Source organism: Ramularia collo-cygni (genome assembly GCF_900074925.1).
Source record: "Ramularia collo-cygni strain URUG2 genome assembly, contig: RCC_scaffold13, whole genome shotgun sequence".
NCBI lineage: Eukaryota > Fungi > Ascomycota > Dothideomycetes > Mycosphaerellales > Mycosphaerellaceae > Ramularia > Ramularia collo-cygni.
The window spans coordinates 530,939-556,720 of record NW_019716267.1 but is presented as its reverse complement, the minus strand read 5'-3'; the positions used below and the strand labels follow the sequence as shown (position 1 = coordinate 556,720).

General features: G+C 52.7%; 11 protein-coding genes; 5 read left to right on the top strand and 6 right to left on the bottom strand.

Annotated features, from left to right (window-relative positions):
• Positions 1-24: 24 nt before the first annotated feature.
• On the top strand, positions 25-761 carry RCC_08135 (uncharacterized protein; the record flags this gene model as incomplete). XM_023773387.1 has 2 exons in its annotated part: positions 25-111; positions 162-761. The coding sequence occupies 2 exons, from the start codon at positions 25-27 to the stop codon at positions 759-761; spliced, it is 687 nt and encodes a 228-aa protein (XP_023629155.1).
• A 325-nt stretch (positions 762-1,086) lies between these two features.
• Positions 1,087-2,679, bottom strand: RCC_08134 (probable phenylalanyl-tRNA synthetase beta chain cytoplasmic; the record flags this gene model as incomplete). The annotated part of the gene is made up of 1 exon (XM_023773386.1): positions 1,087-2,679. The coding sequence occupies one exon, from the start codon at positions 2,677-2,679 to the stop codon at positions 1,087-1,089; it is 1,593 nt and encodes a 530-aa protein (XP_023629154.1).
• A 1,949-nt stretch (positions 2,680-4,628) lies between these two features.
• RCC_08133 (uncharacterized protein) lies at positions 4,629-5,357 on the bottom strand (the record flags this gene model as incomplete). The annotated part of the gene is made up of 1 exon (XM_023773385.1): positions 4,629-5,357. One exon carries the CDS (start codon positions 5,355-5,357, stop codon positions 4,629-4,631), a length of 729 nt encoding a protein of 242 aa, XP_023629153.1.
• A 478-nt stretch (positions 5,358-5,835) lies between these two features.
• RCC_08132 (probable acyl-CoA dehydrogenase, mitochondrial precursor) lies at positions 5,836-7,312 on the bottom strand (the record flags this gene model as incomplete). XM_023773384.1 has 3 exons in its annotated part: positions 5,836-5,900; positions 5,965-7,136; positions 7,200-7,312. 3 exons carry the CDS (start codon positions 7,310-7,312, stop codon positions 5,836-5,838), a joined length of 1,350 nt encoding a protein of 449 aa, XP_023629152.1.
• Positions 7,313-8,329: 1,017 nt separating this feature from the next.
• RCC_08131 (related to hexose transporter protein) lies at positions 8,330-9,826 on the bottom strand (the record flags this gene model as incomplete). XM_023773383.1 has 3 exons in its annotated part: positions 8,330-8,453; positions 8,516-8,634; positions 8,693-9,826. 3 exons carry the CDS (start codon positions 9,824-9,826, stop codon positions 8,330-8,332), a joined length of 1,377 nt encoding a protein of 458 aa, XP_023629151.1.
• Positions 9,827-10,774: 948 nt separating this feature from the next.
• On the top strand, positions 10,775-11,866 carry RCC_08130 (uncharacterized protein; the record flags this gene model as incomplete). XM_023773382.1 has 3 exons in its annotated part: positions 10,775-11,064; positions 11,123-11,589; positions 11,661-11,866. The coding sequence occupies 3 exons, from the start codon at positions 10,775-10,777 to the stop codon at positions 11,864-11,866; spliced, it is 963 nt and encodes a 320-aa protein (XP_023629150.1).
• Positions 11,867-12,677: 811 nt separating this feature from the next.
• RCC_08129 (uncharacterized protein) lies at positions 12,678-13,513 on the bottom strand (the record flags this gene model as incomplete). XM_023773381.1 has 3 exons in its annotated part: positions 12,678-13,071; positions 13,121-13,197; positions 13,343-13,513. 3 exons carry the CDS (start codon positions 13,511-13,513, stop codon positions 12,678-12,680), a joined length of 642 nt encoding a protein of 213 aa, XP_023629149.1.
• A 405-nt stretch (positions 13,514-13,918) lies between these two features.
• RCC_08128 (uncharacterized protein) lies at positions 13,919-18,976 on the top strand (the record flags this gene model as incomplete). The annotated part of the gene is made up of 1 exon (XM_023773380.1): positions 13,919-18,976. One exon carries the CDS (start codon positions 13,919-13,921, stop codon positions 18,974-18,976), a length of 5,058 nt encoding a protein of 1,685 aa, XP_023629148.1.
• Positions 18,977-19,794: 818 nt separating this feature from the next.
• Positions 19,795-20,544, top strand: RCC_08127 (uncharacterized protein; the record flags this gene model as incomplete). Its single annotated transcript, XM_023773379.1, has 1 exon — positions 19,795-20,544. One exon carries the CDS (start codon positions 19,795-19,797, stop codon positions 20,542-20,544), a length of 750 nt encoding a protein of 249 aa, XP_023629147.1.
• Positions 20,545-20,910: 366 nt separating this feature from the next.
• Positions 20,911-22,146, bottom strand: RCC_08126 (uncharacterized protein; the record flags this gene model as incomplete). Its single annotated transcript, XM_023773378.1, has 1 exon — positions 20,911-22,146. One exon carries the CDS (start codon positions 22,144-22,146, stop codon positions 20,911-20,913), a length of 1,236 nt encoding a protein of 411 aa, XP_023629146.1.
• A 1,172-nt stretch (positions 22,147-23,318) lies between these two features.
• RCC_08125 (uncharacterized protein) lies at positions 23,319-25,484 on the top strand (the record flags this gene model as incomplete). Its single annotated transcript, XM_023773377.1, has 1 exon — positions 23,319-25,484. The coding sequence occupies one exon, from the start codon at positions 23,319-23,321 to the stop codon at positions 25,482-25,484; it is 2,166 nt and encodes a 721-aa protein (XP_023629145.1).
• Between the last annotated feature and the right edge of the window lie 298 nt (positions 25,485-25,782).

The following is a 25,782-nucleotide window of genomic DNA, read 5'->3' as shown; positions in this document are numbered from 1 at the left end:
AGCTGAGATCATAGCAAGATCAAGATGCTATTCTCCAAAGCGACCAAAATTCTGTGGCTGTCGTCGCTAGCCGTTGCAGCACCACTGGGGAACACGAGTACGACCCAAGACGTTAGTTACCTGCCAAACTCCGAGGAGCATCTCTAACACATTCACGATAGCCCGACCTTCTCAGCACAGCTAGTTGCCCAGATTACTGCGCAGGTACCAACTCCACCGGCGGCGACTCCCCCTACGTCTGCGGAGACGCCCGCCTAGGACCCGTCAGTGCGCCGACTGGCCTGCCTCTGTCTGGGATAGCCGGAACCGACAGCACCTACCATCGCTTCGGCGGCCTATGTCCAGGCGAGTTCCTAGCAAGCTGGACATCTCCCACGGGCGAATTTGCATACCCACCTTTCGAAGGCTACCAACTCGCAAGTTCCGGCGAGCCAACAATCTCAAATCTCAYACTGCCAGTCGGCACATTCCTCGATAGATTCGGAAGCGAGTATGGATCGTACATGAGTCCTGCAGGGACGCCGTATGCCCAGAGATCGTTGCCTCCGACGAATCTGGACTCCGAGGCTGGTTCCAAGTATCCGTATAACTATCGAGTATATATGGTCAGTCGGAACTTGCATGTGCAGGGTGGTTTGATCGCAGGGTGGTTTGAGCAGCAGGGGTTCGGTGTGCAGTTCTTGATGCCGATGAATGTCATGCAATTAGTTGACAGCGGCTACTTGACCAGAATCAATTTGACTGCGGATCCGAGATGGTAGTCGATTAGCCGAATGTACAGATCTATATCTCACAAAGTTGAATTGGTGTTCCTTCCACTGCAGCGATGATTGGATGCAAATGCAGCAACCATGGCAATGGTTCTTGTTGTGAGATTTACCGCTGTGCGATGGATTCTTGCAGATTGCATTGGATTCATCGTCTTCTATTCGTCAAGGGCTTGCGGGCACATGTGTGCAACTCTATGCCACAGCAAGACAATCGGCAGAAGCATCGTCTCYGGAGCTTCATTGCCATCATGCAATCAGTCATGTTCCCGTAGCAGCTTCATAATACGCCTCCGTGCCTTTTAAACCAACGCGATCATCAATCCTCCCTGTCCAGACGCACAGCTGCGTTGTTCTCAATCATGTTCAGGTCCACCTTGTGACCCAGCAATGCCCGAATATTGTCGATACCATACTTGATCATGGTCGGTCTCTCCAAACTCAGACCAAAACCATAGACACGGAGATCGGCTGGCAAGCCCATGGGAAGCAGCATTTCCGGTCGGAACATACCCGAATTGCCAATCTCCACCCACTTGTTCAGTCCGCCGTGGAAACCGAAGACTTCCATACTGGGCTCGGTGTAGGGGTTGTATGCAGGCTTGAAACGGAGGTTGGTGATGTTGAGCTGCTCGAAGAACTTGGCAAGGAAAGACTGGAGACCACCAAGGGTCAGACCGTAGTCTGCAATGACACCCTCAATCTGGTGAAACTCTGCAAGATGGGTGGCATCGACGGTCTCGTTCCGAAAGACGCGATCAATGGAGAAGTAGCGTACTGGCCGTGGGTCGGCGGCTAGTCGGTGCAAGCAGTATGTCGAGACGGCAGTCGTGTGTGTTCGTAGGACAAGTTTGCGAGTTTCTGAGTCGGTGTATGGGTAGCGGTAGCCCACAGAATCGAATTTGCCATCCTGGTGAACAGCCTTGACATCTTGATAGTATTGGGCGTAGTCGAGTTTGGAGTACTCAGTCTTCTCAACGGCAGAAAGCTGGCTCTTGGCTTCCATCTGCTCGAGTGCAGCATCTGCCAGCCGATCAGGTCCAGGTGGACCTGCTTCTGCTGGATCCGATACGTAGAAGGTGTCTTGCATGTCACGAGCGGGATGCTGCTGTGGAACGAAGAGAGCGTCGAAGTTCCAGAAACCGGTGTCGACGAACCTGCCGGTAGGCATCTCGATGAAGTTCCAATCGAAGAAGATCCGTCGGAACTCCTCTCGTACTTTGTTCAACGGGTGTAGTGCGCCAGACTTTTGATCCGCTCCCAATGCGTTGAAATTGTAGGGCTTGAAGTTTGCGGTCTTCCAGCTGCCATCCTCGACCATCTCTGCAGTGAGATCCGTAACCTCGACTGGGATCTCTTTACCCCACTTGGGACCTTTGCGGATCTCATATGTGATGATCTTCTCCGTGGTGACCAATTTTCTCTTCTGGAAGTCCTTTTGCTGTCTCGGGTCGGGCACGGTGTGGTATTCCGCGACATACTTGAGCGTCTCCCGTGTAGCATCCACAACGGTGTCCTTGAGCGGGATCAAGGCATCGCCGTCCTTCTTCACCCATTGCAGTTTGAAGGCATTACCTTGACCGAGCTTCGCGTTGGGTGTTGATAGCGCCGGGTCCTTCAAGCTCAGGCGACCTGCCTTCTGCACCGCTTCCCACACCTTGTACTCATGGCTACCTTCATCGCAGATCTGTTGACCCTCTTTGCTCAAGTTTACTCGTTCGCTATCGTTCTTCTTGTACTCGACCATGGCACGGCTTGCCAGACGATCGAGTGCCGCCTTGACCTCGGCCTGCGGTATCTGAGGGTATGCTTCATCTGATTGAAGCGGGTCCGTCGTCTCGAGCTGTTCGAGGATTGTGAGAGTGAGATCGCGGCTGTCCGGTACCGGCACTGGGCCTCGTGTTCCCGGCATGTTATGTGTAGGTTGTGAGGAATTGCGACGGAGGCGGGTGTGCGAAGCTGTATTCCTACCTAGTGATTATTGTGTTCATACACTAGGTATGAGTCGACAGTCGGGACATCTCAAAAAGTTGGATGACATAAGATGCGCTAAGTTCCAATGGCTGCCTCTGCACAACTTCCTCCTCCCAGCACTAGGTAGGTACCTACCTTATTGTCGACGGCCGTTGGACATCAACTTCATCGCTTTTGTAGCAGTTTTGCGATTGCCACGAATACTGGCCTAGGAGTAGCTCTACACGATGTCTGGAAAGAGATACAGTGCATCATTTATCCGGTATCCGACGGCTTCTCCAAGAACAGTGCAAATGATAGATTTCCAAGTAATGATATCTTTTTCATCTAAAAGTGGAAGACCTGCTCCTCATTTTAGCTAGCAGCGGAGTTGTCCGAGCTGATACCATCGCGATACGTGATTACACGCAAGGTGAGATGTCGAATACCGCCCTGCCCGCGCTCTCTCTAGACTGGGACGTTCTTGTGAGTGGGGAGGAGAGAAACAATTTCAGAACTCTAGCTAGCGCCGGACACACCCGAACCAATGAAAGTAGTTGCACGCGAAGAGAGATGGCGGTTTCCGCTCTCTCCGCCCTTTTGTAGGGAATCTGTCTCTCCGCACCACTGGACGGATTTGAGCAGCAGGCAGGTTGTACCATATCTCCATACCTCAGCTAGCGCCGGGGCTGACCGAGCCAATCAGAAGACATCTTCTCAAGAATCGTCAACGATCTTCGTATCTACTCTCACATCTATCTTCGCGAAAGAACGAAGGTGATGCGATGCGCTCCATCAGCAGTTGCCAACTTCCATGGATCAGGCTTACAGGCAAGGCCGTATGGTCTTCATATCTCAGAGGGAGTTGACAAAACAGCGACCACAACAACAATAAGGTGAATCTCATCGCATCCTTCAACTGAACGAGCCAACGTCCCACCTGACAGCTTTCCTACTCTCCTACACAATTGGAGCACCACGGAAACGATGCAACTCTTCAAAACAGTGGCCGTCTTACTCTCGGCCTCTGTCTTTACTGCCGCCGAGAAATGCTGCATGGACTCACGCGTGGGTTCTTTGATGTCTCTGGCCAACGCATATGTCTAACTCGCTGTCAAGTGCAGAGGCAATTGTGTCCCAGCCATCCATCAAGGAAGTCTCTTCTCCTGCCCTCTTCAGAATCCACCAAAGCTTCACATTTGTGCCGATTGAAGGGATGCTGTTGGCCGACTAGCCAAATCAGGTTCTCGGAGGGTCGAAGGATGCGCCATTCCTTGTCAACCTGTTGGTCTTTTACCAGCTTGTCCAACAGCCCTAACCGGCAAGGACGTTACAGGATCGCAGGAATGGTGGAGCTGCTCCTGATTCAGCAATGGCAGCAGGGAGTTGAAATATAAGAGACGTCCAAACTGCCTGTTTGCCATGCACTTTCACCATCTTCGATCGGTTCAACCACATAACCAACACATATACCAACAACATGCGCTTCTTCGCCATCATTGCTGTCGCCCTTTCGGCATTTGGCCTCGCTGCCGCCGAGAAATGCTGCGCGGATGAAACTGTACAATACTTTCATCCTCCTCGCGGCTGATCTCTGCTAACAGCTTTACCAGTGCTCTGGCGATTGTGTGCCAGCCACTCCGGAAGGAAGCATCTTCTCCTGTCCGCTACGGATGCCAACTGTCTGCGCTGACTGAAAGGATTGCCAAAGGCAGAGACAGTGCGTGGCGACCGGTCCAGGGAGGAATTGTCTTCGCACGGGGCATTAGACATAGATGGAGGTCTATTAGATCGCATCTCGTAGGAAGCCGACGACTGTTTCCATGGATCCGTCTCATGAGACTCCATTCTCCATCACATTCCCTTAGCCGGACCATGATGTCGGATCCCTGGTGTATCGATGCCATTTCATCCGTTCTGCCGAGGCGAAACCGCTTCCTGTCCATACTCGTCAATCAATATCTCAACATGATTGCGCGGCACCCTCGCGGCAACGCCCTCAAAGACAGTCTCCTGCAACCGATTGGTCCCACGCGACTTCTCAGTGGTGCCGTGGTCCCGATACGTCTTGACATCAATATACAGCCCAGTATGAGTGTCGATCCATCTAGCATCCACTTCATCACCACGACTCTCCTGGTAAAAAGGACTAACTTCAAGTAGATAATTCCTCTTCTTCTTGAAGTGCTGCGGTCTGTGACTGTAAACCGTCATATTACAGAACTCCGCGAGGAATTCCATTGATTTCGGAGAAACCATTACATCAACGTGAGACTGTTCTTGGCCCAGCTCTCCAGCCCGATACCAGTTTAGAAGAGTATCGTGCATCAACCAAGTGGGAATCCCGAGATCGTTCATGGAGATCAAGTAGCTTTGCGCTAGAGCAATGAGGTTGAGGTGGTGAGATGCATCGTCGAGGAGGTGGTCTGTGAAGCGGACGTCGTATTGTGCTCTAAGGGGTGATTGAGGGAAGTAAGTCTGAGAAGTCTCTTGTCCTTTGGGTTGAATATCTGGTCGGTCTAAGCGTGATAGCAATCGTACGCTATCAAAGTCGGCTTCTCGTTTGTCTAGTCCAGGCAATGCGGCGGTTTGATGACGCAGCGTAACAAAAATGAGACAGATGTGAGAGATCTTCATGTTGTGCTGGCTGGGTGATAATGCTGCTGTTGTCAACGCGAGTGAGCTTAGCTGTTATATATAAGTGCATGATCCTGGTCATTCAAAATCTCCGGAAACGTGCCATTGGCAGATGCGCAATACCGTCATCGAGGTACGCATGCGAGACCACGCGGCGAGGAGCTGTAGTAATGTGTGAGTTGTAAACGAATAGGTCACCGGGCAAGGATGCTGACGCGTCGGCTATCGATGCGGTTGAACTATCTCCGCATGTGTGAGAGGCTCTACTGTATGGCTGTTCGCCTTTTTTTTTGGTAAGACAGTGCTGTTCATCACGTAGCTCGGCGGGCCAAGTATGACTGGATAGGGTACTACAGTGTTATGATCAGCATGGTATCGACGCCGCAAACTTAGTGTCATGCAATGATTGACAAGAAACTCGAAATCACTTTGAAGCTCCAACGTTTTATGCTACATAACCAACTGTGGTCTGGCTCCATCATGTGGTGTATTCCTTCTGCAACAGCTTGGCAATGGTCGTCAGTTGAATGTTGCTGGTGCCCTCTGTAGGAAGTTAGCCTCAAATTGTCGAATAGTAGATCATCATGAAATGTCGCTGCCAACTCACCATAAATCTGTCCAATCTTGCTGTCACGCCAGTACTTCTCCGCAAGACCTTCTCTCACGAAGCCCATTCCTCCCATCCATTCAATAGCCTGCCCAGAAACACGGCCAGCAACTTGAGATGCGTACAGCTTGGCCATGGCAGCGTCCATGACAAAGTCCTGACCCGCCTCCTTCTTGCGAGCAGCATTGTAGACTAATGCGCGTGCAGCAGTGATCTCAGTCCAGGCCTGCGCCATTTGGTGCTGCATGCCCTGGAATTCACCCACGAGCTTGCCAAACTGCTTTCGGTCGTTCCACACATATTTCGCAGCGTTCTCCCACGCACCAATTGCAAGTCCAGTCATCTGTGCTGCAATTCCGATACGTCCCTCGTYGAGAAGACCGATGGCGTACTTGTAGCCCTCGCCCTCCTTTCCGAGCAGGTCAGACTTGGAGACCTTGCAATCATCGAAGTTGAGCACGCAGGTGGAAGAGGCCTTGATTCCGAGCTTCTTCTCCTTCTTGGCGATTTGAAGACCAGGGTTCTCTTTGTCTACGATGAAGGCGGTTATGCCCTTGTAGCCCTTGTCGGGGTTAAGGTTTGCGAAGACGATGAAGAAACCAGCCTCCATGGAGTTGGTGATCCACATCTTGTTTCCATTGATCACATAGCCGTCATCCGTCTTCTCGGCCTTGGTCTTGAGTGCGAATGCATCAGATCCCGACGCAGGTTCGGAGAGACAAAAGGAGCCAACAATGTTGGTGGAAAGCTGTGGCAGCCACTTTTTCTTCAACTCCTCGCTGCCCCACTTGATGATTGCGGTGTTGACAAGCGTGTTGTGTACATCGCACAGGACGCTGACACTGGGATCAACTCGTGCAAGCTCCTCGATCCCGACAATGGCACTGGTGAAGTTCATACCAGCGCCACCGTACTTTTCAGGAATTTCCACTCCCATCAGTCCCTGCTCAAACAGCTGCTCCACCACCGCGGGATCCATCTTCTCGGCTTCATCCATGTCTCGTACTTTTGGTAGAATGACATCGTTGGCAAATTTGGAGACGGACTCGGCCATGGCAGCCTCGACTTCGGACAGGTGGAAGATGGGCGTAGGGTGAAGGGAGTCGAAATCGATCGCGGCGACCTCGTCTCGCTCATCCCGCCGTTGTGGTGTGGAAGAGAGGCATCGTGTGCTGTAGATGGGCTGGTCAGTCCTGTATTTCTTCCAGCCAATATTTTGCCATCCTGCTTCTTACGCTGAAGGTGTTGATCGGGCGAATGCTGCTCGGCTTAGCGGTGTTCGGGTGCGGGTCGTAGAAGTGGCGGCGGCGCGTGCCAGGGGTCGAAGAGTTCGTGCGAGGGAAGCCATGTTGCTACAAATTGCAAGACGAGAATTGGAGGATGGAGGACCCAGATATCAATTATGGTTTACGGCCGGGAATAGGTAGTGTATTTTGGCCACTGCAGGTCGACGACATGATCMACCTAGTGATCTGAATCCCGAGACTAACCGAATTGTGGAGATCGTGGGGACGACAAAGAAGGCCGGACATATCTCGGCGAAGATATTGACATGCCTCGAGCATGTGAACGGAAGGGTTCGAGTCCGTGACTCCTTCACTCCACGTTTCCTTACTCCGAACGTACCGTAGGTATATACCTGCTCCACGCGCCTGCCGTGGAGCGACGGGGTGCACTGAATCGAGATGACCAATATTGACAGTGGCTGGAAAAAGCTTTGCCGATCACGTCGTGGAAATCGCTTGCGAAAATGAAGAATCGCGAGGAGGGTGGAATCTCCGAAGGACAGCGAAGTCGAAGGCTGAGGTACTGTCTTCACTGCTACAGTCAGGAATATCGCCGTCACGAGAAAAGTGACATGAATTCAAGACTCACGCACACCTTAAAGCAACGCCACTCGGGAGGGGGACGGGGGCAAAATGCACTCTCTATGGGACGACGGGAGTCACTTTTGTCGGGAGCTTGCTTCTAGTGAGCGGAATCATCAACCTGTCGAGCAGAGACCCAACAATCTCCATTGTCCAATCTCTGTCGGCCACCTGTCTTTCTCCGCTGGAATGGATAGCCTAAAGACTTGCCATGATTTCAGCTTCGTCTTGTCCGGTAGGCTATGCTGCGTAGTTATTGATAAATCCAAGACGACCGACAGCTACTGTGTGCTCAGTCAGTTTGGACTGGGGTGGAATGAAGGCAGTATAGACCATTGGACGTAGCAGCGAGGCGAGCCCGACAGTACCTGACGTGCTTTGTAGGTACATGTATTTCTGTTCGCAAGCTGATGACCAAGGGAACCACACTACCTAGGTAGGTGGGATCTCTATTTGCAGCAGCCGTTCGGACAGCTGTGCAGCGTCAACTAGTAGACTTACTCATCCTTGCTATCTTTGACTGTCGTAATCGCCACCACCGGCTGCTTCTCATCCACCTCGACGCCTTCGATAACATCGCTGGTATCATCCCTATCGAACAACGTCGCAATCTGCTCCAAACTAGATACCGACAAGTACAAAAGTTAGCCATGGCTCACAGAAGACGAGTAGGTCAAACTTACGTCAAACCGCGCGTCTCAGGGAAARTGAAGTAGATGGTCGCAAGTCCCAAACACAGCATTCCGAGATAGAATATCCAATAGTACCAACCAATGCGATCGATGGCAATCGGGTTCACGTACTGGGGATAGTCAATATACTTGATGCAAACAATACTACGAGAATACCGCGCCACTAACCTGATTGACAATGAGCAGAGCTTGTCCGACCAAGACGAAAATACTGACGCCCTTGGTGCGCATAGCATATGGTAGGAGCTCAGTCGGATATGCGTAAGCCAGTGGATTGCATGCAATGTTGAATCCGGCGTTGTAGAGGAAAAGGAAGACGATGACGAAGTATGCAGCGGTTCTGTTGTCCGCATCTTTCGCCACGATTGCGTTGCTGACAATCGTGCCAATGTTCGCAAGGATCATCGAGATGAAGGAAGTCATCCACAACGCTCGTCTGCCAATCTTGTCGGCTAAGATCGCGCCAGCGATGCTGACCATGAGGTTCCAGATTTGCATACCGCCATTGATGCCGGTCTGCTGATTCGTGCCAGTGATGCCAACTTGTGTCAGTATAGGAGAAAAGTAATAACTGATGATCCCCTGGCCACACCACAAGCAAAGTAGACTAACAACGACAACCGTCCCGACCCTTCTCAGATTGGCTCTGGTATGCCATAGTACTCGCCACCCAAGCTCAATGTCTTTCGACTCGGCGGTCAAGGCAGCTTTAATCTCTTCCACTTCCCACGCGACCAGCTCGTCGTCGACCGCGCCGTTAGCGTGGTGCTTCAGCAAAAGCGATACAGCTTCCTCTTCGTGGCCTCTTGAAAGCAGGTAGCGTGGCGATTCGGGAATCCAGCGCAACACGAGTGCTATAAAGACAGGAGCGAGAAGTTGGATCAGTGATGGGATCCGCCACGACCACGAATTCTGCATATGGCCGCTCCCAAAACTAGCCCAGGCTGCGATAATTGATCCAGCGTACCAGAGCGTGTTGAAGAATCCCAGAACTGTACCGCGTTGACGGGGATGAGCCAACTCAGCGATGAGACTTGGACCGGCGACGCAAGTGAAGCTGATACCCACACCGATCAGACCTCGACCAACCGCAAACTGTGTGTAGCCTTTCGAGCAAGTCTGAATAACACTGCCGACAGCTGTGCACGCCGATCCCACCAGAATACCCATCTTGCGTCCATACTTGTCCGAGCATATCGAGCCAGGGATGGCACCTAGAAATCCTCCGATGAAGATGACGGTCGTGATGAGGCCGGTCTCCGAGGCGTCAGGATTCCCCATTGCAGCCTTCCATGGTTGCATMGCTTGCAAGGAACCCACCACTGCCTCATCATAGCCACAAGTGATTTGGACCGTTATGATGGCCAGTATCAATGCGTTCAGTCTGCGAAGTGCCGGATCCTTCCACCATTGCGGATGTGTATTGTTTCCAAGAGTGCTCGCTGTGTTAGTTATGGTCATTGCGTCCTGCGAGCGGTACAGCGAGGCAACCTCTGCTTCAGGCGGATTATAACAATGTCATCGCGCAGTAGCATAGAGCTCAGTGGCACAGATAGGCATGGCACCGAGGACAGGCATCGTAGCGAGGCGAACATGTTGCTCCGCCTAAGAGTGTCGGAAAAACAGCGGTTGACGCTCCGCACCATGGTCCATTGAGCTGTACTCCACGTTCCAAGGGTGAAGGATGCGGCTCGGAATCCAGTGAACTGCCAATGTGCTTGGGAATCAAATGTCCTGGCAACTTTTACCCGGTAAGAGATATCCTTGCTACCATCTCTACACGTGAGCTAGGCCTATCAGTGCTTATCAGCCAGTGCAGGACTCGGGGGACCATGTTCGGCTCCTGAATTGCATATTGATTGTTCACTGCTCTGCGACAGCATACAGTGTCTCCTTGCAGCGGGAGCTTTTCTTGATGGCCAAAGACCTTTTTGCCGATGCAGTTTTGCGAGATTCCAATTGCTGCCAACGCGCAAGCGCTAGAATGCTCGAGAGGACTTTAGGAGTCTGAACAACCTCCGATGCAAAGATCTGGACGAGCGGCCAGTTTAAATGTGGGGCAGATAGTCGAACACGGCCAAGGCGATACTTCGATGCATTGATTGCAGCTCTCAAACAAGCTCCAGCCCAACGCATTCGCCTAATGCTGCAAACGCTGCAACGAGCCACAATTGAAGTCTCATAAGTCGCACTGAAAGCAGTGAGCATAAGACTGATCATACTGCTTTTAAGCTGTGTGCCCATATCAGCATGCCGCATCGAGACTCACCTCCACCGTTTCCGGATACTGCTCAGCAGTACGGCGACTTTCGCRATGACTTGTTTCGTGATGGTATCGCCGTCGTGAAAGGCGCCATGCCGGAGGAGCGATGTGCCCATTATATTGAAGAAATGACCAGATGGCTTGAGCGCTTTCCCCTAGGTTTCGACCGCAACGACCCGACAACTTGGACAGAGGAGCATCTGCCAGCACACATGAAGGGAGGCATGTACCATGGATATGGCGTGCCCCATGAGAAATTCGTATGGGATGCTAGGCTGTGAGTACCGTCTTCAAGAAAGTCCGATGTGGGATATGTGGGTCACTGACGCGTGCAGTGAGCCAGGTGTCATCGGTGCATTTGAGAAGCTCTGGAACACCAAAGAGCTCCTGGTGTCGTTTGATGGCATAAACCACACACTCCCACTGCCAGAGGGCAAGCGGACGGCTTCTACGCCATGGCCACATGTTGACCAGAATCCGCACCATCAAGGGTTCCACTGCGCTCAAGGCATCATCAACTTCGCTCCAAACGGACCAGATGATGGTGGACTTGTAGTACTTAAGCGCTCCCAAGATTTGAACGATCTCTTCTTTAAGACCCACAGCAAAGAAAAAAAGGCGAAATGGGGCGCGGTCCCAGGAGATTGGCATGGATTCGAACCAGAAGAGGTGGAGTGGTTCAAACAGCGCGGTGCTGAAGAGATCAAAGTGTGTGTCGAGCCTGGAGATCTGATTCTTTGGGACAGCCGGACTGTTCATTGGAACGTGCTCCCGCAGTCGAATCAGACCAGGAGCATAGTTTGTAAGTTGAGGCTGCATCGTCTTGAGGGTTCCTGCTGACCATCATTGAAGATGCCTGCTACACTCCTGCAGCATGGGCGACACCAGAGGACCTGCAAAAGAAAAGTGACATATTCCACCAAAGGCATCGTACAACGCATATGCCCCACCGCAACTTCTGGCGAAATGAGAAAATCCTGCGATTTGGAAAGGAGGATCCATACCATCGTGATCTACCCTTCGAGGAGCCCGTCGAAACGGAGCAGCTACTCAAGCTCGCTGGCGCAATGGCGTACTAGAGCTCAGAAAAATTGACGGGTTGATGTGTCTAAACTGAAGAGTCAGAAGGAAAAGGTTGTTTGGATGACGCAAGCGACTTACCAAGCATGGGCGTGCTTCAAGCGATATATCAAGTCTACCTTACCGAATGAAATTGTTCTCTTTGCTCTCCTTGCTCTGATGAGAAAAAGTGCCATTGGCATGCCAGTTATGCTGAGGTTTGTTGATGGAGATCGAGAGAGTCGGACCAGGGGGTGGAAGCACACATTGCTCCTTTTTGAGGGATCGACCAATTGGTCCAGCTCATAAGTACTACGAGCGAGAGTGTCTTCAGGCCCCAGTGAGACATGTGTAGGCTGCGCGCCAATTGCTTCTATAGCGACTGTTGGAAAGCACCACACCGCCGTCATACTCATCCCCATCCAGATTGGTCGACGAAGGAGGACGGCTATGCGTTAGTCGCAGCGAAAGTACCGAGTTCTCGCCAGATTTCCCTGTAAATTCGCCAAGCAAGTGGTCCTAAATATCCGGTCAATATGCGCAAAATCACTGATTCTGCAAGCTCGCCCAATAGCATCAGACATGGCTGGCGCAAACAGCCAAACAGCGGGGAACCCAACACGCGTGCCCAGTGCCTTTCGAGGGGGTTACCGTTACGGCTGAATATATGTGGTCGGACGCTGGTGCTCCTCAAGTCGCAATTTGATGACGCTGGGTTAGCGGTGGCATAAGTCAAATATCAGGCTGAGTTGACGATCGCGGATGTTGTTGAACGCAACGTTGGCTTGGACAGTACAAAGGGGAACATATATACACGCCTTCCGCTGGAGACTATGATCGGTCCAATGGCGCCCAGTCGTCCTCGGACTTGCGTGCGCGGACAGCCTTGGGGCCGCCAAGTTCCGCCTCGAGACCATCCTCAAAGTGTCGTGTAACCGAAGGCTGCAGCAGGTCAGTGAGTGTCGGACGTCTCACTTCCAGGATAAATACCTTATCTGGGTAGAATTTGCCGACAACGTACGCCAGCCCAAAGACGGAGGCGACGAATGATCCCTGCATGGGCATTAGCTGTTGTCCAGTACCGACATACTGATGCAACCTCACAAGTAGAACCGCGCCCCAGCCAGGTTTGAAGTGCGTGTACTCTTCTGGAGTGAAGATTCCAAGGATATCATTGTCCTCATGAATGGGCTCGCCGTAGTTTCTTCGCTCCTGCGGGTCCCACCTGGCGTTTGTTAGTGATAGGCCCATTGTGGAAGGCCAACATAGCTCACCAGTCGGCGTATGGGTCGCGGAACTGTCTCTTCAGCGGCAGAGCGGATGTGAGTGATGGGTCCGGGTAGTTGCCGTTCTATTAGACGTGTGGTCAGCATGTATTGTCCTCATATGCCCGAATGTCTCCTGCGCTTCCTCCTTCTGCGCCTGTATTATCTCCCACTGCCGATCAAGCCTCGTCCCTAGTATTGCCAGCGCCCTCAATGCTCGAAATTGCATACCATGTTGATGTCTTCGCCGGGCTGTGTGATCAGCTCCTCCGAGGCCTCCTCCGTGGGTTGTTGCTGTTGCGTGCTCGATGCGAACCTGGCGGGCTGGAATTGGGCGATACGAGCGCGGGCAAGCTGAGCGCGTGGAGCGACCAGTCTTGCCATTGGTCGGAGAGAGGCCATGATGGCGGTGTTGCGGATGGTAGAAGATAGACGGTGTTGGCGGACGTGAGCTCGATTGAGGTGTGGTGATCAAGCAGTGGAGGTGTCCACAAAATTCCACGAGTCCCACACAGATATCACCCTTGCTGGCGCGCTTTCTCCACCATAGCGGCGTGGACAAACACATGCAGCAGTAGGAGCATTAGGCTAGTCTACAAACTTCCTTGGACTCGACACGTCCACTCGCTCATCGCATCCAAATCAGCCCTCGACTTCGTGTGATTGTAAAGACGTGTCGCTCTCCACCACTTCCCCCGGGTCGCGTTCTGTTCTGCATGATGAGGCATGGTTGATATGGCCAGTGATGCAGCGAAGGCGAGATCTGAAACACCACCTACCAACCATGGCGAACCTACCACCGACGCAATGCTCGTCAAGTGCGAGCACGAGACAGCAGGCGCAAACGACGCAGCAAACGCTGCTGAGTCCCCGAAACGCGAGGAAACCAACGAAAGCGCGCAGGAGGATGCTCAGACCGCGGTGTCCACCTCAGCCACGCCGGAGGCGGGAGAGAGGCGCAAGAAGAGTAAACGTAAACGAGGACCATCACCCCCTTGGCGGTCCTTTATCGCGGAGACGTCGACATTGAATGTAGACGGGCGGAGAGTTTCCGCGCGCCACAACTCCAGCCTGAGCACACCCGGCGTCAGCAGCGACAGTGAGGGTCGCGGGCGCAAATCATTGCCCCGCGCAAGTCCTCCCTGGAAGGCATTTGCAGCGGAGAGCGCCAGCGTTATCAACGTTGATGGGCGAAGGAAAAGTGGGCGCGTCAACCGGGAGCTTGCCGAAAGCAAGAGTAAGAGTGGAACGCCGAACCGCACAAAGTGTGCGAGCGGAAACACGAACATGAACTCTGCTGGGAAGAATCGCAAGGCGACATCGGATTCGAATCACAACGATGATGGCGTCGATGCCTCCGCTGACCGGCCGTCAATGTCCACCTCGACCAACTCCAAGATCGCCGAGCTTCAGGCCAAAATCGCAGCTCTACAGCCAACGCGATCGTTTCCAGCACCGGAACTCAGCGAGGTCAAAGGACCGCAGTCCAAGGCCGCGGCACCCAAGAGATCGCATAAGCGAAAAGAAAGCTATCATGCCAAAGTGGAAGACCAGCCCTGCTCTCCTCCACGCAGTCGCAAAGCGCCCCGACAGAGCGATGTTGAAATATCCCCCGACCGATCAAAGCCAACTCCCAAGATCCGACTTCGATTCCAGGGCAATCGCAAACCCATTCCACCGCATCATCCGAACGCCGTCTCGAAGCCCGCCTACCCCCCACAGCTCGCTCTTCACCAGGTAATCGAGGATTGGGAATTGCAAGAGCTGCAACAGCCGTTCTTAGAAAATGATCGCGGCCCTCCAGATGCGGAGTACTTTGTCCAGCGAGCTATTAAGCAAGCCGCAGAGGAAGGTGCGATGCGTCAGAGGATTCTCAAAGAGGCAGAGCCCGGCGGAGCGTTGAGCAAGGAGAATCTAAGTCTGTATCAAGCGGATCGACAGCCAGAGCCATCACAATCAATCGCGCATCACGACCAGCTCGTGGCTCATGCGCTTTACTTACGCCAATTACAAGTCAAGGAGAAGGCCCAACATCGCCTGTTGGCCAAAAGGGTTGCCTTTGAAGCTTTGGATAAGTGGAAAGTCCGGAACGGACCTACTGAAGAAGACATTGTTGCAGAGCAAGACAGAACTTTCAGGCTCGTGGCGAAGCAGGTCATTGCGGATGTGAGCGCGAAGTGGGCATTGGTAGAAGCGCATGTGCAGGAAGCGAGAAAGAAGGCATACGAGGCCGAGCAAGGCAGGATACAGGCACAAAAGCTGCAAGAAAAGCTGGAGTACAGTGAAAACCTTTTGCTCAAGYAACGTGGGGACGCAGACAGCGATGTTGATATGGACAGGGAGGATGATGATAACAGCTCCTCTGAAGATGCTGCGTCGGGCTCCGATTCTGCCAGCGAATCGGATGAAGACAATATCAGTGAGTCCGAGGACGAGGCCGATGGCAATGCTACGGAAGACGAAGGAGACATGGACGCTGAGACACTGGCTGCGTACAAAGCGCATCAAGCTGAATTGGCCAAGCAGAGGCCTGCTGAGCCGCCTGAAAAATGCATTGAAGGTAAGGACGAGGATGGCGAAGATGATGCGGAGCCGAATCAAGACGTCTCAAAGAGGGATGATACGGCGCATAATGTCGCAAATCTCCAAGAGGATAATCGTTCCGCTCCGAATCGTGCTCAAATGGACGATATCAGTCAAATGGGAGGTGCAGATGCCGCCGAACGCCATAAATCACGCTCGGCATCACCGACCGTGGAGGAGACTACAGCCGAGGATCACTTGTCCTCAGATGATTCGACCAATATGGACTCCGACGACTATGACTCTGATGAAGATATGACTACCGGTGACGAAGCCGWCGGCAATGATGATGATGATGACGAAGAAGAGTCAGAGGCCGGAGGAGAGCCATCAATTCTTGGGTTTTACCGCACGGCAGATCTCAAATCTCTACGTGAGAAAGATGGAGGCTTGCCTACCCCTGTGACCAGCGTGGAGAATGGCGGCGAAGACGAACATCCAAGATCTGGCTCCGAGGCCGTGTTCGATGGACACGCCAATGCTGGCGCTGAACATGATCTTGGGCTCACACAGAAGCATTCGAACCATCAGGTTTCGACGCCTGCTGCCGATGGAGACGAGCAGCATCAGGAGAAGCCCGCCGAGGAAAATGATGCAGAAAAGGTAGACGAGGCCAATCCAAGTATTGCAGCCCAAGCAGATGCGGATCATCTCGAAGATCTTGGCGCCAAATCGCGCGTTGCGATTCCCTCACTTATGCGCGGGACTCTTCGCTCATATCAGCATGCAGGTCTGGACTGGCTTGCCTCGCTGTACCGCAACCGAACAAATGGTATACTGGCCGACGAGATGGGCCTTGGCAAAACGATTCAGACCATCTCACTTCTGGCACACCTTGCAGAGGTACATGAAGTGTGGGAGCCGCACCTTGTCATCGTGCCAACGTCCGTTATCTTGAATTGGGTGACGGAATTCCACAAGTTTCTCCCAGCCTTCCGTGTTTTAGCGTACTATGGCACCCTAGAAGAGCGTAATGCGAAGCGCCGTGGTTGGGTTGGAGATCCTCACCACGAGAATAGGGAGAAGCGCGGCTACAATGTGATCATCACGAGCTACAACATTGCAATGCAGGATATCAACTCGCTCCGCCAAGTGCAGTGGCACTACCTCATTCTCGACGAAGCTCACAACATTAGAAACTTCAACAGTCAACGGTGGCAGACTCTCATCCGGTTGAGGACACGAGCTCGGCTCTTGCTGACTGGCACGCCCTTACAGAATGACCTCGCCGAGGTCTGGGCGCTGCTGACCTTTCTCACGGCTGGCGACGATGAACGCTCGCACGGCAAGCTAGAGGAATTTCTCGGCCACTGGAAGGATCCAGTCAAGGAAATCTTCGACCAGGGCGTGCAGAAAATTTCCGAGAGTGCACAAAGAGTCGTCGACCAGTTGCATATCTCTCTACGGCCTTTCTTGCTGCGTCGCAAAAAGAATGAGGTCGAAAAGGATCTTCCCAAGAAGACAGAGCATGTCGTTGTTTGTAAGCTCAGCAAGCGACAGCGTCAGCTCTATCAAGATTACATGGGCCTTGCGGAGACGAAAGCCTCCCTTGCCAAGGGCAATGGCGTCCAAGCTGGTGCGGTGCTGCTAAGTCTGAGGAGGGTGTGCAATCATCCTGATCTCTTTGACCCTCGGCCGATTCAAACAAGCTTCGCCATGGAAACAAGCCCAATCGAAGTTTACAGTATCAAAGAGCAGCTAGTTAGACAGCTGCTCGGTGCTCCCCGAGAAACACCGACGAAATTCTTGATCGTCGCTCGTGAGGGCAGAATGCGAATGACTGTGCAGCGAGCGCGCCGACTAGATGCCACTAAACTCTTGCAACGCCAGATTGGTGAGGTTGAGGCATTGGCTGCGGACACAGACTTTGATCCTTCGACCGTGATCGGCTCCAGAGCATTGCAACGACTTCAACTACGCCAACGCAAACTCAGCCAGCTTCGCGCATGCATCCAGGCTACCGAGTCTTCTTTCGGGCAAACGCCTGTCTATGGCTCAGACCTCCGCCAGCTCATCACCATTAACAAACTCAAACCGTACACCTGTCTCTCGCGCTGGCAATCTAGCGCCAGAGGTCTGCGCGGATGGCCTTCAATGGGAAAGCGACCTGTTTTACTCGAGCATCCGATTGACTGGAGCCTGATCAAGAGCACGCAGCTACAAGCCGACATTTTCACCTACGATGGCCTGGCTGAGAAGATGAAAGAGACGCTCATTCGGTTCACCTTCGTCCCTCCTGCCGTCACAGTACCGATTCTGGACTATGCCATTCCGCCACGCATACAGGACAGCCTCCGTATGACATCCGCATACCCGATCGAACATGACTTTGGCCACGAAGCTCGCGTGCGTGCCTCTATCGCGTTCCCTGATTCCAGACTCCTCATCTACGACTCCGGCAAGCTTCAGCGCCTCACTTATCTATTGCGTGAGCTCCAATCCAAGGGATCACGGAGCTTGATATTCACACAGATGGTAGGCACGCTCAACATTCTGGAGCAATTCCTCAGCTTGATGAATCTTCCATACCTGCGACTGGATGGCAACACGAGCGTAGAGCGCAGAGCGCTCATGGCTGCTGAGTTCAATCGACCAGACTCGAAATACCAGTGCATGATTCTTTCTTCTCGTGCGGGAGGAGTGGGACTCAACTTGACAGGGGCCTCTTCGGTCATTTTCTACGACCTCGACTGGAACCCACAGATGGACCGGCAGTGTATGGACCGCGCACATCGTATCGGGCAAGTCAGAGACGTYGGCGTTTACAAAATGGTCAGCGAAAAGACCGTTGAGGAGAACATTCTCCGGCGTGCCAACCAAAAGAGTCTTCTCGACCAGACAGTCATTCAAGACGGGCACTTCACAACCGAGTACCAACTTCCAGCTCGTCGTGAAGAGGAAGAAGCAGCGGAAAAGRGCGATGACGTCGGCCTCGCTATTGATCGATTCCTTGGCGGCGAGGAGAAATCTACGACCCAAGCGCTGGAGTCGGTAGAGGACAAGGAGGACGTCGCAGCAGCGCAGCAGGCAAGAAAGGAAGATCACCAGGACGACGTGGATTTCGATCGGTCGAAAGATCACTCCAAGGCCAATACCCCCGGACCTGCTCATGCGGAAGCGGAAGATGAGGTGGACGCCGCGCTGCAGGGTCATGTGGATTCTTACATGATTAGACTCATGGAAGAGATTCTACTAAAGGGCTGGGTGTACGTTCCCCCTCCAGTGAGGAGACTGGACAAGCATGGGAGGGATCCTTCGCATCGACCGAAGAGAAAGAGGTAAAGCGACTTCTACATCTTCAATAGGCGGCGAAGAAGGATTTGCATTAGCCGTAAGGCATAGCGATGTTTGTTCAAGCGTAGATGTGTATCAACAACATTTGTACAAAGGCAACTAAGCCCCGCTTGCATGTATTGAGTGACAATCTGATGGTCGTGCCATACCGCCCAGACTTGCGGTGAGCGCATCGTGACAGATTTCAATGCTTGACAGTCTTAGAGCATGATCAAGCCGCAAGGATACCGCTGATTAGCGTTCGCCCCCAAGCCATGACTGAGCGGAGCAGAGTCCGATTACTCCATCATTGACCATCCGTTGTATGTCGTGAAACATTGCGTTCCCAGGGAATCTTGCCGACGAATCCGATTGCTGTGGAGGCAGACTGCGCCTCTGTTGCACAAGGCACAGTAGACTTTAACATTCCGACGTCATTTGCAGAAGGATTCTCGTACGGCGAGCAATCACGAGCTCCCACGAGGGATCTAAATCTCTTGGTATGCCGATCAGAGACATGGCGCAGCGTCGTAGACGAGACAGGGCTTTTTTAATTGGCCGAATTCTGTGGAAGAGAGCACGGTGGTAATTGACTTTCAGAACTGATTGCTGCTTCGCCTTCTCGGTTGAGGCGGAGAGGCGATCCTTCCTTGGTATATAGAGAACAAAGGTCCCTCAGGCTTGCACTTCCTCGCCTCCCACATCCTCGCCTCCAATATCAACCCACGTCACGTTCGAGCCCACCATTGCGAATACTACACCAGTAATACGGACACCTTGAACGTCGACGTAATAAAAAACATACATCGGAACATCACACAGCAAAAATGAGGATTCCTCAGGCAGTATTGTTCCTGCTCGCGTTCGTCACAACTATCCATGCGCTCGCATTGCCCGCCTACCTCGAGTCATTTACCGAGTCTTCGAAAGAACTCTTCAAGCGCAAGGGCGGTGGAGGTGGAGGCGGTAGAGGAGGTGGAGGTGGTGGTCGCAGCTCTGGCGGATCTTCAAGCGGTTCTCGCGGAGGGTCGTCCGGAGGAGGATCATCAGGCGGTAGCAGTCGCACTTCCAACATCGGTGGCTCTACGAAAAGCGGCAGTGGAGTGCGGCCATCATACGGCGGGAGATATTATGGTGGCGGTGCCGCCGTGCCATACCAGGCTGGAAATCGATCTCCTCGTGGCGTCGCCCCGGCTCTGATCGGCGGTGGTGCTGTTCTGCTTTTGTTCCCTGCTCTCGCGTACGGCGCCTACTCTTACGGCTACCCTGGATACTACAACTACTACAACCGGACGAGCCAGACGAATGAGTCGCACCCTATGGACTGCTACTGCGGTCGTTACCAGGCCTGTGGATGCGAGCAGAACAATGAGACCGAGTACTTGAACTCCGTGGCGAACAACGCCAGCGTTGCAAAGCTGGTGAACGGCACGTTGATCGTCGACGGCACACTGGAGAACGGCACTACTGCTGCCGGAGGCGAGGGAGCTGCCAGCAGTCTGCAGCAAGGCTTGTACGGGATGTCAGGCATTTGGGTCGTGCTGGCGGGTGTCACTTACACCATGTGGTTCATGTGATTCACGCATGAGCAATTCTGCGGCTGCTTCTTCACGACTTTACGACACCAGACTAGGGAGATTGATACCCAACGTGTACAGATCACTGGAAGATGACCTCGAGAGATCACCATCATTATGTACAAATCGCTTCCATAATGTTATTTTCAACTGCCATTGAGATCAACGCTCACCACCTCACTGTGAACTTGAAACTTTGTACAAGCCAAAACATTTGGCATTGCGTTCTATCTCTGCATGCCATGCCGCGATTTATCCAGCGACATATATTAACACCTTCTAATACATTAAAGAACACCGTCGCTAATGTAGGGTATCGTGTGAAAGTTCATATCGTCCATCTAAGATTCCACGTTTCCGTCTGAATCAGAAGTTGTTGTAGGCACACTCGCACTGTGAGTCTGCGGGCTGTGCTGAGAGTCCAGCGGTAAGCGGGTCGCCATTCATGCCATCAGCAAAGGTATAGCACGCMGGGATGATGTCGTCTCCAATCTGGCCCCCATGGCTAGTCTGTGTGATCTCAATAGCGTACGGCCATTGAGTATCCTCACTGTCTGGGACGGTAATSCTGCTGTCTGGATATGTCCGCGACTCCGATAGATATAGAGTGCCTGTAAAAGTAGTTTCGTTGAAGTAACATCTTGACTGGGTGTCGGTTCCGCTAATATCGATCTCAGGAATGACAGATTTTGCCATTGTAAAACTAAAGGAAAGCCTCTCCGCGCTGGAGTTTGAGGCTGGGTTGAAGTAGGTGAGGGGTTCGTCGGAAAACACTATGCTCAATGGGTTGCTCGTTGCACTGATGGTAAGGTTGGCTGGGACGCCTGCGTCCGAAGTTGTGGCCGTTCCGTTTGCTGCGAAAATAGAAGATGTATTGGAGATGATCCAGAGGAAATCGGACATGCTGGCGTTGAAGCTGCTCGAGTCCTGAGGATTGTATGTTGTGTTGGGAGCACATGTCCATGTGTTAGGGTTTGACGTGCAGCCAGTGTTTATAGTCTTGAGTGCAGTTATCATGCTGTACTGTCCTAGGGGGAAGGAATTCGTTTCCGTGATGTTATCTGTTGTTGGCGCTGTCGTAGCTTCGTCCTCGCTACCAGCATTTCTATTCCGCCGTCGAACTGTGAGYCCCACACCAAGTCCCACCGCCAGCCCAATGATAACAAGAGCTACAAGACCAGCAATGAGACATGTTCGACCCCAGCCTCCCCAACTTCGCCGTCTGGGTTGGAATCCACCCGTCCGTCCAAAAGCCGCCAGCTTCTCGCCCTCTGCTGAACTATTTCTGGTGCCTTTGTCTCCAAATAAAGGATTCGGGACCCAGTCATATCCAGGTCGCAGCGTAGTCTCGCTCGGCCGCGCGTTCAGTGGCCAGGTAGATGAGGTTGCTGATTGCGGCGGTGGTCCACTGCTTGACGCACTCTCTCGCAGCGAGCTCTTAGGTGGAATCGGAGGCTTCAAAGGCGTTGGCACTTCGGGTTTATCGAGATCGGAAGGGGTCATTCTGTCCTGCAACCGCGGGGATGGAATGGCAGAGATGCGTTTGGTCGAACGTAGTGGAACTGTCTCCATCTTGTTTGATCCATCTGGACGTGCCTTCATCCTGGCCGACGAGTCGCGGACGGGAAATTTGATTATTCCCTTAGCATATAGCTGACGCGACTGTGCTATAGCTGCGAGTAGAGTTATATAACATGCTGCTAATGAAACACTTGTTGATAGGGATGTTGACAACGGCGTGCCCCTCGGGACTCTGTCGCCATAGGAAATAAGTTAATGGTGAAATAAGGAATGAGGGAAAGGCCCAATCATGGAACATGAAATGAGATGCACGAACTGATGAACGTGCGAGGCCCGTGCTCCGCAGCGGATTTGGACTCGCTATCACAATCGCTATGAGTTATTCATCATGCACGACATTCCGTACAGAATCTCGTTCTGCCGGGGTTTTCTCTGCGCTGATGCGACTTGTGAAGATGTCTCGCAATCGTCCTGATTGGCTGCTGGCCGAAGCAATACTCCTGTGTCAAATTCTGAGCTCAGAGCTGCACGAGTCGTGAGCCATTGGCCGCGATTTCATGCTGGATAATTCTCTCCAACGTATGGAATGGCWCTGGACCCATCGTCGACCGGTATGTCTGGGCAACGTCCGACATGTCCCAGAGATCGTACGCGTTCCGCATTGTTCGTGCGAAAAGTCAGATGCGACATGGCATTGGTTCTGGAAGAGCGTAGCTTGGTCATTATTGTGTGCTGCAGAGATGCATCAATATGTCTTGTGATTGGTAGTGGGGTGGGGAACGTAAAGCGGGAGCATGAAAACCGCTGTATTGTCCACGGGTGTTGTTGTCAAAGGAGAATTATTCAGGTCGAGTCCGCTGAGTCTGTTTCTGTTTCTGTTTCTGATTTTGGTTAGCGCGAAGCATTGGCCATAACGGCTGTGCCCGACTGCGGCTTTACTTTGTAGCTGCCATCCAAAGATTCCACGACTCGACAAGGAAAGGAGTCTCTGTCACTGCGCGTCGACACCGTTCGGCACAAKTGACTGATCCGGCGAAGAAGCAGTTTGCATGATCTCACATGCCAACTGGCACAATTCAAAGTGAAGCGTTAACAGCTCAGCTGTTTTGCGGCTTCCCTAGACTTCGACAAGCACATTAACACGACATCAACGAAGCTCTGCTAAGCTGTGAAGCAATCGCCAAGGCCTGTACCAAGTATCTTGCGGCTGCTTATCTCTGCGCTTCCTTCTCTCCCTCGGCCTCCTCAAGAACATGTCTCGAGCGAAGGTCACAGTGCCTATCGGGCCAGCCTCTGACGGCACTGGAGCCGTTCCTCAAGCGGCATCGCACTATCGCGATGACCAGTACTATCTGGACACGATCGCTGAGAGGTGGGYCAAGGAGCAGGGCCGTCATCAACCTGGCGTCACATACACTCTCTCAAATCTTCCCGCCGGCTATGCCGGGTACGCCAAGAACCGAGACAATCAAAAGCATATTGACCGATTTCTGTATGGTCACCCAAATGGTGTTTTCCGCTCGATACCCGAGCTCTATCCGCACTTTAAGACTCYGCAAGACAATAATAGCTCAGATGGGTGTCCTTGCAAGCTCTGCACAAAACCCGCGTCGAGGCCTAGTCGTAGTCCCGCTGGCACTCCTCGCGCGGCTGGTCGAGTTGCAAAGCCGAAGAAGCAGCGTCAAAACACAGGCATCCTCAAGTCGACCCTGGACTCGGCGAGTGACTCTCGTCAAAAGCAGGTTGATGATGAAGGTTGCGAGGATGTGTATCGCAAGCTGCTCGATCGACTAAAGGAAGTCGACCCAGCTAAAATCACGCAGAAATTCATCGACCAAGCCTCACCAGACTGGCGGGCCGGCCACGATATCGTTGAAGCTTTACTCAAAACCGTGAAACAGGCGCCCCGGTACGAGCCCCGTCTTGGTGAGTTGGTACTATTCGACCGAAGCGCTTCGGTGTCTGAAGGAATGGCATGGCATCCAAACTCACAACGGCTTCGAAAATTCGATATCACTTCTCGTACCTGGCTGGGAATTCCTCAATGGGAAGCGGGTGTAGTGACACAGATTCCGGTTGAGTCAGTGTCAGCAGCAGATCTGAACCAGGTGTCGGGAGCAAAGACGCAGGGAGTCACATTTTTTGGGTACAGAGTGGAATCATTGACGCCACTGAGCACGAAGGAGAAACCCATCGCTTCACAACACAAGTATGCACCTTTACATGCCATACGCCCATTCTCGTTTTGGAAAGACTGCCTCGAGGACCCATCGAAGGCTCATCCGACCATCACGCATGCTATGAAGGTCGCGAACTCGTTTTGCATCATCGGGAAACAGACATTCGAAGGGCAGTGGCCAGAGGCGACACTATTCGTGCAGGGCGTTTATATTGGACCAGAATTGATTCTGGATAGCGACGTGGTCCGTCTGCTCCCCGATGCAGGGCATAGCCAGATCACGGACGTCCTAGCCATCTCCTCCATCCGACTCCGCTTCGTCAATCTGGAGGAGGCGAGTGACGATGACTATGATGACGATCATCCATATCACGTCTGCCTTCACGTCAGTGGGAAAGCCTTCAGCTTGGACCCGAAGAGAAGTTTCCAAGGTGGACCGCCAATTTTGCCTGGGACCCACGGCCTTCCAAAAAACCTCGAAAAGTACGGCAAGTGGTATTCAATTCTTGACCTTTCAAAGCCGAAGGCAAGGTTAGAGGTGCCGTTCTCCAAAATCGTTGGCAAGTGCTTCGAAGATACGGCCATGGAGGCATGGTGGTCCTCTTGGGCTGTCGATGCAGAAACAGGCAACAGCAAGGCGAAACCTGTCGATCTATCTCAGGGTCTCGGTACCATGCAAGAGGCCCGTATAATCAGCACCCAGAGTGATCCTCGCATTGACAAGGCCAATGGAAAGTCGTGGTTCTGGGCCGAGTCTCGCATCGAACAACTGGATCTCCATGAGGTCAATGATCGCTTCGTAGGCGTGAGGGATGATGAGCGCGACAGAGAACAGATGCGCACGTGGCGACTGGCCCTGCGCATTCTGGACGGAAAGAAGACGAGTTTTGATGCCATGTATGAGATGCGTAAGGAGCGCCAGGAACAGGAACAAAAGGCCGTTGAGAATAATGCTGCTTTCGGGATGATGGGCGGCGCTGTTCAGCGATATAGTGGCAGTGGCGAGGATGTGGACATGGAGGGATTGCAGCTAGGAGACGGGGGTGAGCACGAACACCATGACAGTGACGTCGCCGAGATGCAAGGTGGAGACCCTCGCGCAAACACTTTCCAGAGCGGCGAGGAAGCAGTCGAGACGGGGTACGACTCAGATGTGCAAGAGCTGCCGCTGCCTCTGAAAGCTACCGGGCAAGATGTCATTGATGTGTCGTCCGACGAGGATGAGCTGATGGCGTTTTGAGGCTGGAGCAAATGCGCTTAACAGTCCAGCATCTTCGCCAAGCAAGAAAGCAAAGCGCGAAGAGTTCTTGTGCATGAGGCAGGCAGGCCATCAAGCCGGTGGTCTTTGAGAAGCTTGCTAGAAGTGTCGCAAGGATCGTCTTCGCAGCAGACAAGGCAATACGTATTAGATCATCATAGCATTTTGCTATCTTTACCTCGTACCGAGTCTTCTGGCAGAGTGAAAACTTGAAAGAAAACACGAGGCGGTTGAGAACATGTGAAGTTGAAACTGATCATTCTTTTCGGCGCTACATGGG